We start from the raw sequence: 16,362 nt of genomic DNA on the forward strand, positions 1-16,362 counted from the left end.
AGGAAGATTTAAGATTTAAGAGTGCCTAGGTGAAGGAGGAAAACCCTGTTTGTTAAAGGAGAGCCGTTTTTCTACCCTGAACAGGACTCATCGTCTGAAAGGGGTAAAGGGACAGCTCTCCAACCCACTTTCTTTCTACCTCTTCCTGCCCAGGCTGGCCCAGGACAGAAGCAGCTTCCCAGGGTGGCCGTCCAACTCCTAGCCAACACTGGCACCTCCAGCTGCTCAGTCTGCCTCTCTCACCATTCATGTCCACACAACCAGTGAAAAGTGCTCACTGCCTACTTTGTGCAGAGACAGTTCTGGGTGCTCCAGGCCCAGTGATGACTGGGGCAGATCAAGTCCCTGACTTCATAGAGCTTACTTTCTAGTGGGGGACCCCAAAAACCAGCAAGTAAACAAAGAGGTAAAAAATATAATTTCAGGTAGTGAAGAATGGTTATGAAGAAAAATAGAGCAACCAAGATGTCCTTCAGTAGGTGAATGGGTAAGCGAACTGTGGTCCACCCAGACAGTGGAATGTTATTGAGTGCTAAAAAGAAATGAGGTAACAAGCCCCTAGAAGACATGGAAGAACCTTAAATGCATATTACTAGGTGAAAGAAGTCAATCTGAAAAGGCCACATACTGTACGATGCCAACGACATGACATCCTAGAAAAGGCAGAACTATGGAGACAGGAGAAAGATCAGTGGTTGCCAGGGGTAGGTGGCAGGGAGGAAATGGATAGGGGGAGCACAGAGTATTCTAGGGCAGGGAAACTACTCAGTCTGATATTATAATGATGGATGTATATTGTTATACCTTTGCCCAAACCCATAGAATGTAAAATACCAGGAGTGAGCCCTAATGTAAACTATGGACACTGGGTGATTATGATGTGTCACTGTAGGTTTATCAGTTGGAACTAATGTACCCTCTCAACTTTTGCTGTGAACCTAGCACTGCTCTAAATATACAGTCTTTGGGGCGCCTGGGTGGCTCAGTCAGTTAAGCGGCCGACTTCAGCTCAGGTCATGATCTCGTGGTCTGTGAGTTCAAGCCCCGTGTCGGGGTCTGTGCTGACAGCTCAGAGCCTGGAGCCTGTTTCAGATTCTGTATCTCCCTCTCTCTGACCCTCCCCCGTTCATGCTCTGTCTCTCTCTGTCTCAAAAGTAAATAAAAACGTTAAAAAAAATTTATAAATAAATAAATAAATAAATAAATAAATAAATAAATATACAGTCTTTAAAAAAATTAAATGAAAATGAAAACAATCACTAAAAATTGAACAAAGATAAAATAAGTGAAAAAAGTAGATCAGGGGAAGGGAAGGGGGAGGGGCACCGCAGATGCTGAAGACTCATTTCAGGCAAGGTTGTCCTCAGACGCTGCTCTGGCCACCTGATTTTGGGGAAAAGACCTGAAGGACGGAAGGAGCAGGCCTCATAGGGACTTGGAAGGATGGCTTACCAGGCGGAGGGAACGAGCCTGAAGGCCTAGAGGCAGGAGTGAACTTAGCCTCTTAAAGGAAAGACAGAGGGGACTGAGCAACGAGGAGCCTGAAGGAAGAGGGTTCGAAAGAGGGATGAGAGCCAGGTTAGTGCCTCAGCTCTTACGTCTACTGTGTTCTTGCAGAGGCAGGCAAAGTATTCTGAGAACAAGCTGAAATGCACAAAGGCCCGGAATGACTACTTGCTGAATCTGGCGGCCACCAACGCAGCTATCAGCAAGTACTACATCCACGACGTCTCCGACCTAATCGACGTGAGCACCTGGGGAGGCTGGGGCTGAACAGGGCCCCACACCTGGACTGGCCCTTGTCTTTAGCTGATGTGCATGTCCCGTGAGCCCCGACGGAGGGGAAGGGCAGTGGGCATTGGGGCCTGGGGAATGAGTATCACCTCCTGGTTTCTCCTTCCGTGGGTGGGAGTGGGCCTCTGGCAGCCCCTATATGGCCAGGTCAGGCAGTCTTCTATTCCACCTGCACTGCCCAAGTCCCCTCCTCTACGCCGGGCCCTTTTCTGGGTATAGAGGTATAGGGGTGATCATACACAGTTCACAGCCTGCAGGGTTTCCCAGGGTAGTATAGGTATGTTTAGGGAATATTATCATGGGAGAAATCAGGCAGTTTAAGCAAAAGCAGAGTGGAAGCCTGACTCCTGAGCACCAGATGTGTAGGTCATGCTGAAGAGTCCGCCGGCTTGGAGAGAGAACGTCATGAGGGGCATCATCAGGGAGAGCTTCTGTGTCATCTGTGCTGGAGCTGAGGCTGCTTTTTGTGTCTTGCCCATCCCACACGGACAGGAATCTGGCCTGTAGATGCTCAGGAAAGGTTCCATACTGGCAGATGGATCCTTTTCCTCTGGGTCTGCTGTGTCCTGTCAGGGAGTCAGAGGGTCACCACTTTTCCATGGCTGCAGTAGGGACTCATTGCCACAATCCCCAGGAGAGGGAGCTGCCCAGCCCTGCCTGTGGCTTCCCATGCCCCAGGCCATATCTCTCCTCTTTCTCACAACTTTTCACTCTTTCTAGCCCTCTCCTGTCTTCATTTGCCACATTTTTATTGAGCACCTGCTAGCTCTAGGCCTTGAGGCACCACAGTGGACAAGAGCCCATGGGTCTGTCCTCATGGGGCTTACAATGCATAACCTTGAAATCTTAATAGGTGACCACAGAGCCAACTGGCAGGTGTCACAGTGAGGGAGGTGGGGGAGATGCGGGCCCCCAGAGGAGGGAAGCATGATATAAACTCTGAGCGGGGAGTGCATCAAGGAGGACTTCCTGGAGGAAGTGACCTCTAAACTGAAACCTCAAGGAAGAATATTTAGGCAGTCTGCAGGCAGAGGGAATGCATGTGTGAAGGCCTAGAAATGAGAAAGAATGTGATGAATTTGGGGAGCTAGAGAAGTTCTGCTAGTGCCCAAATCACAATACCCAGCTCCCACTGAGGGCTTTGGGGAGATTTGTGCAGCAAGATTCCAAAGTGCACAAGGGTTTCCAGGATGAAAGATTTGACTGTGGAATGTGAGGTAATGGTAAGCCACTGTCATGGGAAAGGGAATGCCGTTGGCCCCCACCTCCATGTGACAGCCCACAGCCTTCTGTCGTGTGCCTCTTTCCAAGTGCTGTGACTTGGGCTTTCATGCCAGCCTGGCCCGCACCTTCCGGACCTACCTCTCAGCCGAGTACAACCTGGAGACCTCTCGCCACGAGGGGCTGGATGTCATCGAGAACGCGGTAGACAACCTGGACTCCCGAAGTGACAAGCACACTGTCATGGACATGTGCAACCAGGTCTTCTGTCCTCCACTCAAGTTTGAGTTCCAGCCCCATATGGGGGATGAGGTAGGCTTCTCCCAGGAGCCCATGCTTGAGGCCGTTTCACCTGTTCTCCCATGTGCTCCCAGAACATCGGTGGGAGGGGAACGTCAGCCCCTGTTCCACATGCATGACATTGATCTCAGAGGCCTCAGGTCATGTTCTCGGTCCAGGGGCTTCCCCATCTGAGGAGTTTCCCACTGATATCCTAACTCTGCTGGCTCACGTCCTCACCTGTAGAATTACAAGACCTTAACTCTCCTTAACATCCTTCCCAGTTATGTCTAGACCCCAAGGGAGTCCCACATTGTCACACAAGCATCTCACAGTCTTCCCTTGGATGACCTTGGATCACAGGAGGCTAGCTAGGCCTCACCGCAGCCGCTCTGGTGGCAGCCTTGCCTGGGCACTGCCTGTCCTCCCCTACGGGAGGCTTACCACCAACTCTGCTCCCTTGGGTTTTGTTTTGTTTTCTCTTCTTTTCTTTTAATATGAAATTTATTGTCAAATTGGTTTCCATACAACACCCAATGCTCATCCCAACAGGTGCCCTCCTCAGTGCCCATCACCCACTTTCGCCTCTCTTAGGTTTTGTGCCACTCAGATCCTCAGAACCGTGTTCTGGAATGAATAAATAAATAAGTGCAGGAAGGTACTTGTTCCTGGCCACAAAGCATCACAGTGGTTACTCAAACTGTGCAAAGTCCCTTATGCTAATAGCTCCTTGAGCTTTCCCTTTTCATCCCTCCCCACTTTCTTCATCTGCAAAAGAGGGGCCTTCTGCAGGGTCTCCCACAGCTTCTGGCCCGTCCCTCAGCCATTGCATTCAACCCTTTGGCCCATCATCTGGACCTAAAAATCCTGGCCTCATGGTTACGACGGGTGACTGTGAAGTTTGAGTTGCCTCGTTAGTGGTAAATAACTAGTAAATCACAGAGCCCTACTGTCCCTTATGATCTCAGCTGAGTTATGCCAGGCTGCCCAGCCCACAGGTAGTAAGGGAGCTGTGGATGGAGTGGGTGTACGGAGAGCAATGTCTCCTTCCACTCACCTCCTCCCCCACCCCAGGAGCAGGCTACTGACTCACAGTTGCCTCACCAAAGCGCCTTCCTGATGGGGAATAGGACAACTCTACTGATTGTTTCCATTTGTTTTTCTTTTCATTGGCTTTTGTCAAGCCTTTGCTTTCTTCTTCAACTTCCTGCTTTGAAATGAACTAGTCTCACTTAATGAGATTATGTTAAAGTGTTTAGTAAACCTACTAGGATTGGACAAGCCTAGAAGACCGTGACTGAGAGGCCACAACTTGCAATGTGAGAGGGTGGCCTTTGGGGTAGGAAGACCCCAGTTCCTGGCTGGTGTTGCCAGGTACAAGCTGTGTGACCATGGGTAGGTCACTTAACCTTTCCAGGCCTGTTTCTTCAGCTGTTGATAGGGATGTTGATGATGGCCCCCAGCCCTGGCTCCACACAGGTGATGAGAGCACTGGGCAAGGGCAGGTGGTGGCTGTCCTTTTGCAGGTTTGCCAGGTCAGCGCTCAGCAGCCCGTCCAGACGGAATTGCTCATGCGGTACCACCAGCTGCAGTCCAGACTGGCCACTCTCAAGATAGAGAATGAGGAGGTGAGTGGGCCGCTCTGCCCTGTAAGCGATTTCCTTACAAAGGCCTGGCTTGTCATGGAATGCATTAGAAATTAGGGTCCATCCATAAGATGGATTATTACATACCCATTAAAACTGGGCACACCAAGAATCTTTAAAGGGATGGGGGAATGCTCCCAAGATGTTAAGAACAAAGAGGATGTAGAACTCTATGTTCAGTAGTATCCTGAGTATGGTAAACTAGAGGAGGTGCATGTGTACCTGTGTTTATTCACAAGAAAAAATGCCTGGAAAGAAAGAAATGCTTTGAGATGTGAATTGTGATTATATCTGGGTAGAGGAATTATAGGTGATTTCTGTTTTCTTCTTGTGCTTTTCTCTGTTATCTGCATTGAGTTTGTGTTATTTTGATCATCAAAGATAGCTATAGATATTTTATTTTATTTTATTTTATTTTTTTTTAATTTTTTTTTTCAACATTTATTTATTTTTGGGACAGAGAGAGACAGAGCATGAATGGGGGAGGGGCAGAGAGAGAGGGAGACACAGAATCGGAAACAGGCTCCAGGCTCTGAGCCATCAGCCCAGAGCCCGACGCAGGGCTCGAACTCACGGACCGTGAGATCGTGACCTGGCTGAAGTCGGACGCTTAACTGACTGCGCCACCCAGGCGCCCCAGCTATAGGTATTTTAAATTACACAATGTAATAAAAAAGCCCAGGGCACACCGAATGTGTGATGGATCCTGAGCCCCAAGGAACTTCTGTCTTGCCTTGGCCAGCACACCTCCCACGTGGCTAGTGACACAGGATCGCCCCTGGGAGGGCACGAATGGAAATACCAGCTGTGGTGTGTTTTGATGTGGACCGAGGAAGCCAGATGGGAAACATTCCATTCCAGCCTGGATGCCTTTATGCAGGGAGGATGTCAACCAACTACAGGCCCCTGGAGAAAGGACAGCAGGATGTGAGGAATGTCACCTAAAATCTTGGGCAAGTTTATCACCGGAAAGTGCAACCACAGCTGGAGATGGGGAGTCATGGCCCCTGTCTTCACATCTCAAGAGGGCTGTCCTGGGCGGAGAGAGCTGGTTTGCTCCATGTCTTCACAAAGGACAAAACTGGGACAGACGTGAGACAGATTGTCACGCAGGACGATAACGAATCAAAGCTGACCCTGGGGGGAGGTTATACAGAAACGGATTGTGTTTTTATTTTTCAAACCCGAGGAGAGAGAGGAGATGAAGGAAGTATTCTGTATCCTCCCCTGAAGCATTTTCAATCGTTTACATGGAACAGTATATGGATAACAATATTAGTGGGGTTTAAATTGGAAAGCAGGGCCCCATAGAGGAGAATGATGCAAAAGTTCCTCTGTATAGGCTGTTCGTGGCTATGGAAATGCTTGATTTTGAACCTGCACTACTGTCAGGCTGTGTTAGAAAGAACTGATCCATACATTTATTCATTCACAAGTATTCTTGCAACCAGTATTTTTCAAGTATTTATTAAGCACATTCCATGCTCTAAACACTGTGCTAGAGGCAAAGTAAAGTGAGTGAACAAGAAAACATAGTGCCTCCTCTCCTGGAGATTATAGTCTAGCAAAAAAAGATAGATAGATAAAACATTAAAGCAGTATGCAAAATATCAAGTGATGGTGGGCACTAAGTTAGGAACAGTAGTCAGGGGGCTCTGATGTCTCCAGGAAGTGACATTTAAGTGGAGATCTGAGTGACAAGAAAGACTTCGGGTGACAATAATTTAACAGTGAATGTAGATACAGTTTCTCCCCTGACTGTTTTTGGAGTGACCTTCCATCGAAGTATAGGGTACAAGTCAGTGAAGGGATGTTGCGAGGTCAGGTCTCGTGTGCTCTGCACGTGTAGCCTTCTGGGGGTCCCACTTGACTCCAGGAGAGAAGTTGGGATCCTGGAGGACTGGCTCAGCATGATCTTCCTCTCTTTTCTCATTTCTCAGTCAGGCTTTTGATAAGTCAGGGGCAGATAGCCAGAGAGTATGTCCACTGAGGATGGCCCCTCATCCTATCTAGACTCTGTCCTCTCATCTCTCTGGATGAGCACTCAGAATATTTCTGCTCAAGGGACCTGCCTCCTATTGGAGGAGCTCGTGTGGGGCTATATAATCAGGAAAAGAGAAACAAACCTGGAAACCTGGCTTCCTTGTTTGTCACAACATTCTCCCAGGTTCTCTTCGGCAGAAGCAATCCAATACAATGATGTTAGACTGGGCAACATGGGTTCTCACCCTAGCCAGCTCGCTGGCCTTATACTCCACATCAGTATAATGAGAATGATCATCTTTGTCCTGCCCACCTCCTAGAGGCTATACGTGAAAGAAATAAAGTGGGGAAAAGGATTTTGAGGTGTGAAAGGCATTTTGAGGCTGAAGGGTTTTTGTTAACATGCTGTGTTTCTCCAGGTTAGAAAAACCCTGGATGCCACCATGCAGACCTTACAGGACATGCTGACTGTGGAGGACTTTGATGTTTCTGACGCCTTCCAACACAGTCGATCTACAGAGTCTGTGAAGTCGGCTGCCTCTGAGACCTACATGAGCAAGATCAACATTGCCAAAAGGAGGGCCAACCAGCAAGAAACAGAAATGTTTTATTTTACGGTAAGTGGTGTCTTGGACCCAGAACTTACTGTCTACTGACCTGCTGGCAGTGACTTTTGGGGGAACAGCCCAAGCTAGGGGGAGCCAGCAAAACCATGTGGGTCAGTTAGAGCTAAAAAGTTTCCAATGTGCTTCTCAAATGAAGTTGCCTTGGCTTTTTGAGATGCAAAAAGGTGAATTACCAGTGGGGAGCATCAGCATTGATCCTGGATTGATGGTTATTGCAGTTAACCTACAAAACCCCAGAGAGCTGTGTTCCATAGGGTATGAGGGAAATGGCTCTTAGCCTAGTGGAAGCCCAAATAACAAACCTAAAGTTTAATGTATGGTTGTCACATTGAGGTATCTTAAATTTGGGTGTGGGCTTTAGAAACCATGCCCTGAATGATCTGTGCAAACTGCTGGTAAGTTGTCAGCCCATCATGTAAAATCCCAGATTATATGCATTCCATTTTGCTGGGGCAGGGAAGAACAAGGTTAGGGGGCACTGGATCTTTGTTCAACATGTGTTTAGTGAACATAGAATTTTGGGGGTGTAAGGGACTTCAGATCTTCCGTCTGATGTTTGATCACATTCAACCCTATCCCTACCAAAAAAGCATCCAGCCTCTGCTTGAACAGACCTAGGATTAAAAGTTCCTTCCTTCTCCAAACAGCCCTATTGTCTGGCCTGTGGCCAGCAGTAGATATTATGATGTATTCTGTTATCTCTACTTCACTGGGATTTCTGGTCATTCATCTTGATCCTGTTCTCTGGGGCAACAGAGAGGATAATTCCACAAGACAGTCTTCGGTGTGCTTCTAACGAGCTAGGTTTTCATTTCTCCAGGCTAAGCATACCTGATATTGTAAATCCTGCCTCATAAGCTTTCATTTTGAGTGGCCTCAGCATCCTGGTGTCTCTTTCCTGAACTTGTTCCTTTTATTGATGCCTGTGTTAAAGCGAGACTCTGAGCAGTGATCTGACCAGCACAGACTAGAGCTAAACTCCCGCCTCCTCCCACCCTAGGTGCTATTCTCCTTTCCATACATTCTAAGATCATATTCTTTTTGTTTTGTTTTTATTTTTATTTACAAATTTTAATTCCAATATAGTTAACATACAGTGTTATATTAGTTTCAGATGTACAGTATAGTGATTGAACAGTTCTGTGCATTACTCAGTGCTCATCATGATAAGTGTACTCTGAACCCCCTTTATCTGTTTCACCCAACCTCCCTCCCACCTCCCCTCTGGTAACCATCTGTTTGTTCTCTATAGTTAAGAGTCTGGTTTTTCATTTGTCTCTTTTTTTCCTTTGTTCATTTGTTTTGTTTCTTAAATTCCACATATGAGTGAAATCATATGGTATTTGTCTTTCTCTGACTGATTTATTTTACTTAGCATTATACTCTTTAGATCCATCCATGTTCATGCAAATGGCAATATTTCATTCTTTTATATATGTATATAATTCCTCAAGAAATTATATGTATTTATACATGCCGTCTCTGTGCATAAATCTATCAGTGGGCACTTGGGCTGTTTTGATTTGGCTATTATAAATAATGCTGCAGTACATATAGGGATGCATATGTCTTTTCACATTAGTGTTTTTGTATTTTTTTGGTAAATACCCAGTAGTAGAATTACTGGAGCATATGGTAATTCTATTTTTAATTTTTCAAGGAACCTCCATAGTGTCTTCCACAGCAGCCACACCAGTATGCATTCCCATTAACAGTGCAAGAGGGTTTCTTTTTCTCCACATCTTTGCCAACACTTGTTTCTTGTGTTTTTGATTTTAGCCATTCTGACAGGTACAAGGTAATATCTCATCGTGGTTTTGATTTGCATTTTCCCGATGATGAGTGATGTTGAGCATCTTTTCATGTGTCTGTTGGTCGTCTGGATGTCTTCTTTGGGGAAATATTTGCTCATGTCTTTTGCTCATTTTTTAATTGGATTATTTGGGGTTTGGGGGAGGTGTTGTAGAAGTTCTTTATATATTTGGGGTACTAATCCTTTATCAGATATGCCATTTGCAAATATACTCTCCCATTCACTAGGTTGTCTTTTAGTTTTTGTTGATTGTATCCTTTGCAGAAGCTTTTCATTTTGACACAGTCCCAATAGTTTATTTTTGCTTTTGTTTCCATTATCTCAGGAGATGTATCAAGAAGAATGTTGATACAGCTGATGTCAGATGCCTGAGCTGTCTTCTAGGATTTTTATGGTTTCAAGTCTCACATTTAGGTCCTTAATCCATTTTGAGTTTATTTTTGTGTCTAGTGTAAGAAAGTGTAGTTCAGTTTCATACTTTTGCATGTAGTTGTCCAGTTTTCCCAGCACCATTTGTTAAAGAGACTCTTCTTTTTCTCATTGTGTATTGCATCCTTTGTTGTAGATTAATTGACCATATAATTGTGTGTTTATTTCTGGGATCTCTATTCTGTTCCATTGATCTTTATGTCTGTTTTGGTGCCAGTACCATACGATTTTGATAACTACAGCTTTGTAGCAGATCTTGAAATCTGGGGTTATTATGCCTTCAGTTTTGTTCTTCTTTTTCAAGAGTGTTTTGGCTATTTGAGGCCTTTTGTGGTTCCATACAAATTTTAGGATTATTTGTTTTAGTTCTGTGAAAAATGTTTTTGGTATTTTGATAGGCATTGCATTAAATCTGTAGATTGCTTTGAGTAGTATGGACATTTTAACAATGTTAATTCTTCCAATCTATAAGCATGGAGTCATCTTTCCCTTTGTTTTTACTTCAATTTCTTTCATCAGTGTTTTATAGTTTTCAGAGTATAGGTCTTTCACTTCCTTGGTTGAGTTTATTCCTAAGTATTCTATTATTTTTGGTGCAATTGTAAATAGGATTGTGGTTTTAATTTCCTGTTCTGTTACTTCATTATTAGTGTATAGAAATGCAACAGATTTTCTATATTGATTTTGTATTCTGTGACCTTACTGAATTCATTTATCAGTTCTAGTAGTTTTTTCGTAGTGGCTTTAGGGTTTTCTATATATAGTATCATGTCATCTGCAAATAGTAAAGGTTTTACTTCTTCCTTACCAATTTGGATGTCTTTTATTTCTTTTAGTTACGTGATTGCTGTGCCTAGGACTTCCAGTACTGTGTTGAGCAAAAGTGGTGAGAGTGGACATCCTTGTCTTGTTCCCGACCTTAGGAGAAAAGTTCTGTTTTTCTCCACTGAGTATCATATTAGCTGTGGGTTTTTCATATATGGCCTTTTTATGTTGAGGTACATTCCCTCTACCTTCTTTGATGAGGATTTTGATTATGAATGGATCTTGTACTTTGTCAGACGCTTTTTCTGCATCTATAGTTTTTATCCTTCCTCCTATTGATGTGATGTATCACATTGATTGATTTGTGAATATTGAACCACCCCTGCAACACAGGAAAAAGTCCCACTTGATCGTGGTGGATGATTGTTTTAATGCATTATTGGATTTAGTTTGCTAACATTTTGTTGGGAATTCTTACATCTATATTCACCAGAGATATGGGCCTACAGTTCCCTTTTGTTGTAGTGTCTTTATCTGATTTTGGTATCAGGGCATCATAGAATTAATCTTGAAGCTTTCCTTCCTCTTCCTATTTTTGGAATAGTTTGAGAAGAGTAGGTATTAAGTCTTCTTTAAATGTTTGATAGAATTCACCTGTGAAGCCTTCTGCTTCTGGACTTTTGTGTGTTGGGAGTTTTTTGATTGATACAATTTCATTGCTGGTAATCAGCTTGTTAAAATGTTCTATTTCTTTTTGGTTTCGTTTTAGGAGGTTATGTGTTTATAAGAATTTATCCATTTCTTTTATCTTGTTCAATTTGTTGGCATGCACATTTTCATAATCTTCTCTTATAACTAAGATTGTATTCTTTTTTTTTTTTTTTTTTAAAGTTAATGTCAGTTAAGTGTCTATTCCCTATGTACTGCCATTACACCAGGCTACCTTTCTGCTAAAGGATATGTAGCTGATGTGTTGGGTCAGTGTTAGGTTTCTTACCAGTTAGATTTCCTCTTGATGGATTTAGTTCACGGCTTCAGACTGTCAGGATCTTGTTGCAGTGGTTCAACATATGTGCTGTCCCTTCAGACTTAGGTTGTCTGCAGATTCAGTGAGTGTGGCTTTCATACCTTAAAGTTTGTCAGTGAAAAAAAAAAAAAAAACTAATAGTTATGCCACAACCAAGGCCAAAGACAGAGTTGTTTGAAACATGCCACTAGGCTGATAGTGATCCACTGTATCAACACCTCTAGATGGCGGTCATTTAACGAGTCACAAACCCACCCAGTTCTGACACCCAGCTCCATCTTGTGATAGGCCTTGTCGAATCCTTTTTTGAAATCAAACAGTTGACATATATTGCATTTCCTCAGTCATCACTGTTTGATTTTGTTGTTTTCAAGAAAGGAAATAAGACTAGTCTTGGTGAATCAGTCCATGCCAATTTCTGGGGTTCACCACTTCCACTGGGCGCCTACTGTATTTACAAAGAGAATTTTATGGGTCACAGAGATTTAAGGAAGCAGTGCACATGAATATGAATTCACTATGACAGCGGAAGCAAAGAAATTTGGGTGGCAGAAGCAGAGAAAAGGGGGTCTGGCTGACTTGAAAGGAAAAGAATTCACCAGTGTTCATGATTAAGGGTCATGGGTATTATATTTTCATTTTAATATTTAATCTATCAACCTGGTTGGCTAGTACACCTCATGACTTGATGTTATGACATTATTTTAGGCACTTTTAAGGACATAATATTCCTCTTAATGCAAGCATTGGTACAATTTGATAGTATTCTTTCCATCGTGGGTCACATATGAAGCCTGGATGAAGCTTGGAAAAAGCAGGCAAAGTCTATGGGCTCCAGAGCCCCGGGGTGTAATTTCCACTAACCAGTGAATTGCCCACCCAGGTGAGTTACATGGTTGGGATTAGAGCTTCAACTACCTGGGGCAGCAAGGCATGGCGGAGAAAATACCTGCTTATACCTCAGCTCTGCTTCTCATGGCAAATTTTTAAACATGTGATAAGAGCAGAGCGTGTCATTACTGGAAGCATCCATAGAGAGCCTGGGGAGAGCGTTTATCAAACTGAAGTGTGTATTCGAATCATGTAGGAAGCTTGTTAAAAATGTAGGCTCCCCGCATACCACCCTCCCCGAGGTGGGCCCTGGGAAATTGAACACTTCTGATCCTCTGTAGTGCCTTCCTCAGGGGTAAAATTAGGGGTTAGACTCACAGTATTCTTGAGCAGGAATCTGCATTTTGACCCTCTTCCCAGCTGGTAGGAGGCTGCCAGTCCCTGCACCACACTTGGAGAAACACTGCAGGTCAGTTATCACTTTACCCTGAGGAGGGCAGTGAGTAAGCTGCCCAAGGTGGCACTTTAAGCTCTGAGCTTCTGTCCCCTTCTGGCAAGAATGGGAATGATGATGCCCCCCCCCACCCCACTCTTTGCCATCCAAGATTGTGATGAGGACCAAAGGTACAAGCTTGAAAACTTTCAGGTGCTCTTTGGTACAAGGGGAGTGGTTCCCAGGAGCCAAGGTCCTAGGCGCCAAGGACTGTGGCTGACGAGATACGGCACCATCGTCTCCTGCCAGTCCCACCGTTCCAGAAACCTATCCAGATGGGGCCAGGTGAGGTGACCTCATTCTTATCTGTACACATGTCAGCCCCCAGTCCCTGGAACTTTTCCCTACAACTGTTGTCAATAGGATGATGGTGATGTTCCAGATGCTCCTTTACACGTCATATTGGAGTGTCCCGAGCCTCTACAGTTCACTTGTTTGCTCCTCTGCACCCTTTTCTGAGCATTCTGGCTGGGGCAATAAAATGGGTTTCTTGGTGAGAAACTAGCTGGCAGATTTGGGGCAATCACACCATCCTGTGCCTTTGTTTTTGGGGCGTTTGCAATTGCCTTTGCATCTGCTGAGAATGTTCCTTCCCCATGTGCTCACGTGTATCCACACAGCCCCTTCCTCACCTCCTTCAGGCCTTGGTTCACATGGCAACTATGCAGTGAGGTCTGCTCTGGTTCCTAGTCCCCCATTCCTGCCTTATTTTTATCCATAGCATTCACCAGCGTCCGACCAATCGTGTATTTTACTTTCTTTATTAGCTTATTGTCTCTCTTCCCACTCCTCTCTGTCAACCCCCACGAGATCAGAGCTTCAGCAGAGTTTCTCAGCACTGGCTATATGCCAGGCACAGCTGTAGGCACTGGGGATCCGGAAACAAATTGGGTGTGGACCCCACCAACAGCAGCTCACAGTCTAGCAAAGACATGCCCCAGCAGAGAGGGGTCTGGCCTGTGCTTACGTGATGCAGGGTGGGCCAAGGAAAGCTGGTACTTGTGCAGAGGTGTGGCTGAGGTCCAGCTCAGGTTGAGCACAGGTAGATGTGTTTCTGTTCCCAGTGACTCCTGTCCCTCTGCACTGCTCTGAAACACATTGTACATGACAAGGTCCCTGAACTCGAAGCAGCCTGGGAGTCCCAGGGACGTGGGGCAAATCAGATCTTTATGCCAGCCTCACCTGTCTCCTCTGTAAAAAGCAGAAAAACGTATCCCCCAATGTAATTGAGGTTATTTTAATAGGAATGTCTTTAGGGGCCTGCAAAGCCCCTCCTCGTTCGGAGTGGGGCCAGATGAAAGGAAGGTTCCTTCGCAGGCTCCTCTGTAACAGATCTGATAAAGCGCTCTTGCCTCAGCTGTGTGCCCCCAGAGACGGCTCCCATTTTTATTGCTCGTGGCCCAGAAGCACAGTGGAGGCTTGATGACTAACGAAGCTGTCTGCTTGGGGCTCAGTCCCCAGTCCTCACCTGACAAAAGCACCTTTCGCAGCTCACATTCCCCCTGAGCTTTCTTTGTGTTCCCCCAGACTGCCCTGAAATGCCCAGGATGGGACGGTCGCACTCGGCAGAGCTGGGGTCTGTGGAGAAGTGAAAAGGAGCAAGTCAGAGGTCCTTCTTTTCCCCATGCTGGGGTCCTTGAGGGTGGCATAATCTCCCTCTGACCTCCCTGGCATAGCGGTCGGTTTTAGAGGCAGAGACCACGTGACTTGGCCTTGCAGTCTGTAATGTCCTTGTGCCTTGTCTTTTACAGAAATTTAAAGAATATGTGAATGGCAGTAACCTGATCACTAAGCTACAGGCCAAGCATGACTTACTCAAGCAGACCCTGGGTGAAGGTGAGTTGGTTGGAAGGCAGAGGCCTGTGAGGAGGGATACTTGTTTTGTCGTGGTCCCCTGGGTCGTTTCAGCTTGAGACATGGGCACTTGGTTGAATGAGGCCTGGTAGCACAGCCACCTGGCAGGACTGGGCAGGCCAGTACAGATGCTAAGAGGGGTCTAGTGTGGCTGCAGAAAACATGGGGCAACTATGTTCGTTTAGGTTCTGGGGGAGAGTCCAAGGCAAAGTCATGAGAGGGGTCCCCAGCAGGTAGGGGGTGGGGATCCAGGAGCACAGAGTTCTGCATTGCTGTTTTTTAACAGGTACTGTTTGCCAGGAATACTCCTAGAGTGTCTGGCCAGGCATCTAGGTCCAGAAAAGAAAAATCCATATGTGTATTTTGGTCCTTGAGGGATGTGGGGAGTAGGCTTAAAACTGCGCAAAGGCCTCCAATGACAGTTGGAATAAAATCCAAAGTGCTCTCACAGTACATGAGGCCAAAAGGTCATTTGAACATTACCTTTTTCACTGACCATATTTATCATTGTCTACTCCCTTACTGTGCACCAGCCACTCTACGCTCCTTTCTGCCCTTTAAAACTCATGAAGCTCATTCCTGCCCCAGGGCCTTTGCATCTGCTGTTCTCTCTGCCTGGAATTCCCTTAACCCAGATCTCAGTATGGGTTGGCTCCTTATCCTTCAGCTTTGTCAGCAGAGGTGTCACTTCCTCAGTGAGACTCTCCTTGTCACCCAACCTCAAGAAATCACCACCTCTGTCCCAACACTCTCTGTTTGATTTTCTTCATCTCATTCATCACCATGTGAAAGCACCCTATTTATTATTTGTTCATTTGCTTATTATCTTTGGGTACATCCCCACCCCAACTGTCTCATATCTTCTTTCCAAGTAGGGACTTCCTTGTTTATTTTGTCTACCACTTTATCTCCGGTGCCTAGAATAGTACCTGGCTCACAGTAGCCATTCAGTTAGTCATTGGATGAATGTTGAATGGGAAGGTCACCAGGACACGAGCCTGGCCCCAAGGTCAGGGATGGCTTGCAGCAAATCGTGGTGGCCCTGGAAAGTGGTGTGACTGTCAGCTATGAGGGGGATGAGCTGAGCTGGGCGTTTCTGAAGTTGTGAGGCCCTGCTTGAGCCCCACATCCAGATATACTCTTGTATTCTGTTGGAGAGGTCTGTTGGCTGAAGGGTGTGTTCTATGTAAAGGAAAAAGAGCATGGGGTCCAGGAAACGGGATTTCCAAAGTGATGATACCAGTAGATCCCAAGACGACAGCTTGAAGCAGGCCTAGAGATCACCCAGGAATTTTCCAGGGAAGTAGGAGTGTGATAGGTGAGAGTCATAGGGGGCATAGCACCCCACTCTTCTCCATACAGGTGCACATTCTAGGGGCTGTGCCCTGCCCACCCAAGCCTTCCCTGACACTGTCCACTTGGCACCGATCAGGGGGACAGCTGGAATCTGCAGATGCTTGGCATTTGTGAGCCCCGTGCTTTAGAGGAAACAGCGAGAAATTAAACCATTTCCCAGCCCCAAGGTGCTTCTAACCTAGCGAGGAAGACAATTCATGAATTCATAAAAAATTTAAAGCGATAACATTAAGTTGCATAGAAAT

At 45.6% G+C, this 16,362-nt stretch overlaps 1 protein-coding gene across 10 annotated transcripts in view; it reads left to right on the forward strand.

The window, feature by feature from the left end:
- The window catches only part of SRGAP3 (SLIT-ROBO Rho GTPase activating protein 3), a 255,609-nt gene that overhangs the window by 181,226 nt on the left and 58,021 nt on the right, over nt 1-16,362 (forward strand). For all 10 annotated transcript variants that reach the window (XM_040492089.1, XM_040492090.1, XM_040492081.1 and 7 more), the window contains 5 exons: nt 1,618-1,746; nt 3,106-3,327; nt 4,821-4,922; nt 7,343-7,540; nt 14,659-14,743. In XM_040492089.1, coding sequence (XP_040348023.1) covers nt 1,618-1,746; nt 3,106-3,327; nt 4,821-4,922; nt 7,343-7,540; nt 14,659-14,743 — 736 coding nt within the window. The remainder of the gene's footprint in view (nt 1-1,617; nt 1,747-3,105; nt 3,328-4,820; nt 4,923-7,342; nt 7,541-14,658; nt 14,744-16,362) is intronic.

This window comes from Herpailurus yagouaroundi, unplaced genomic scaffold (assembly GCF_014898765.1).
Source record: "Herpailurus yagouaroundi ecotype Mexico unplaced genomic scaffold, PumYag 183, whole genome shotgun sequence".
Lineage (NCBI taxonomy): Eukaryota > Metazoa > Chordata > Mammalia > Carnivora > Felidae > Herpailurus > Herpailurus yagouaroundi.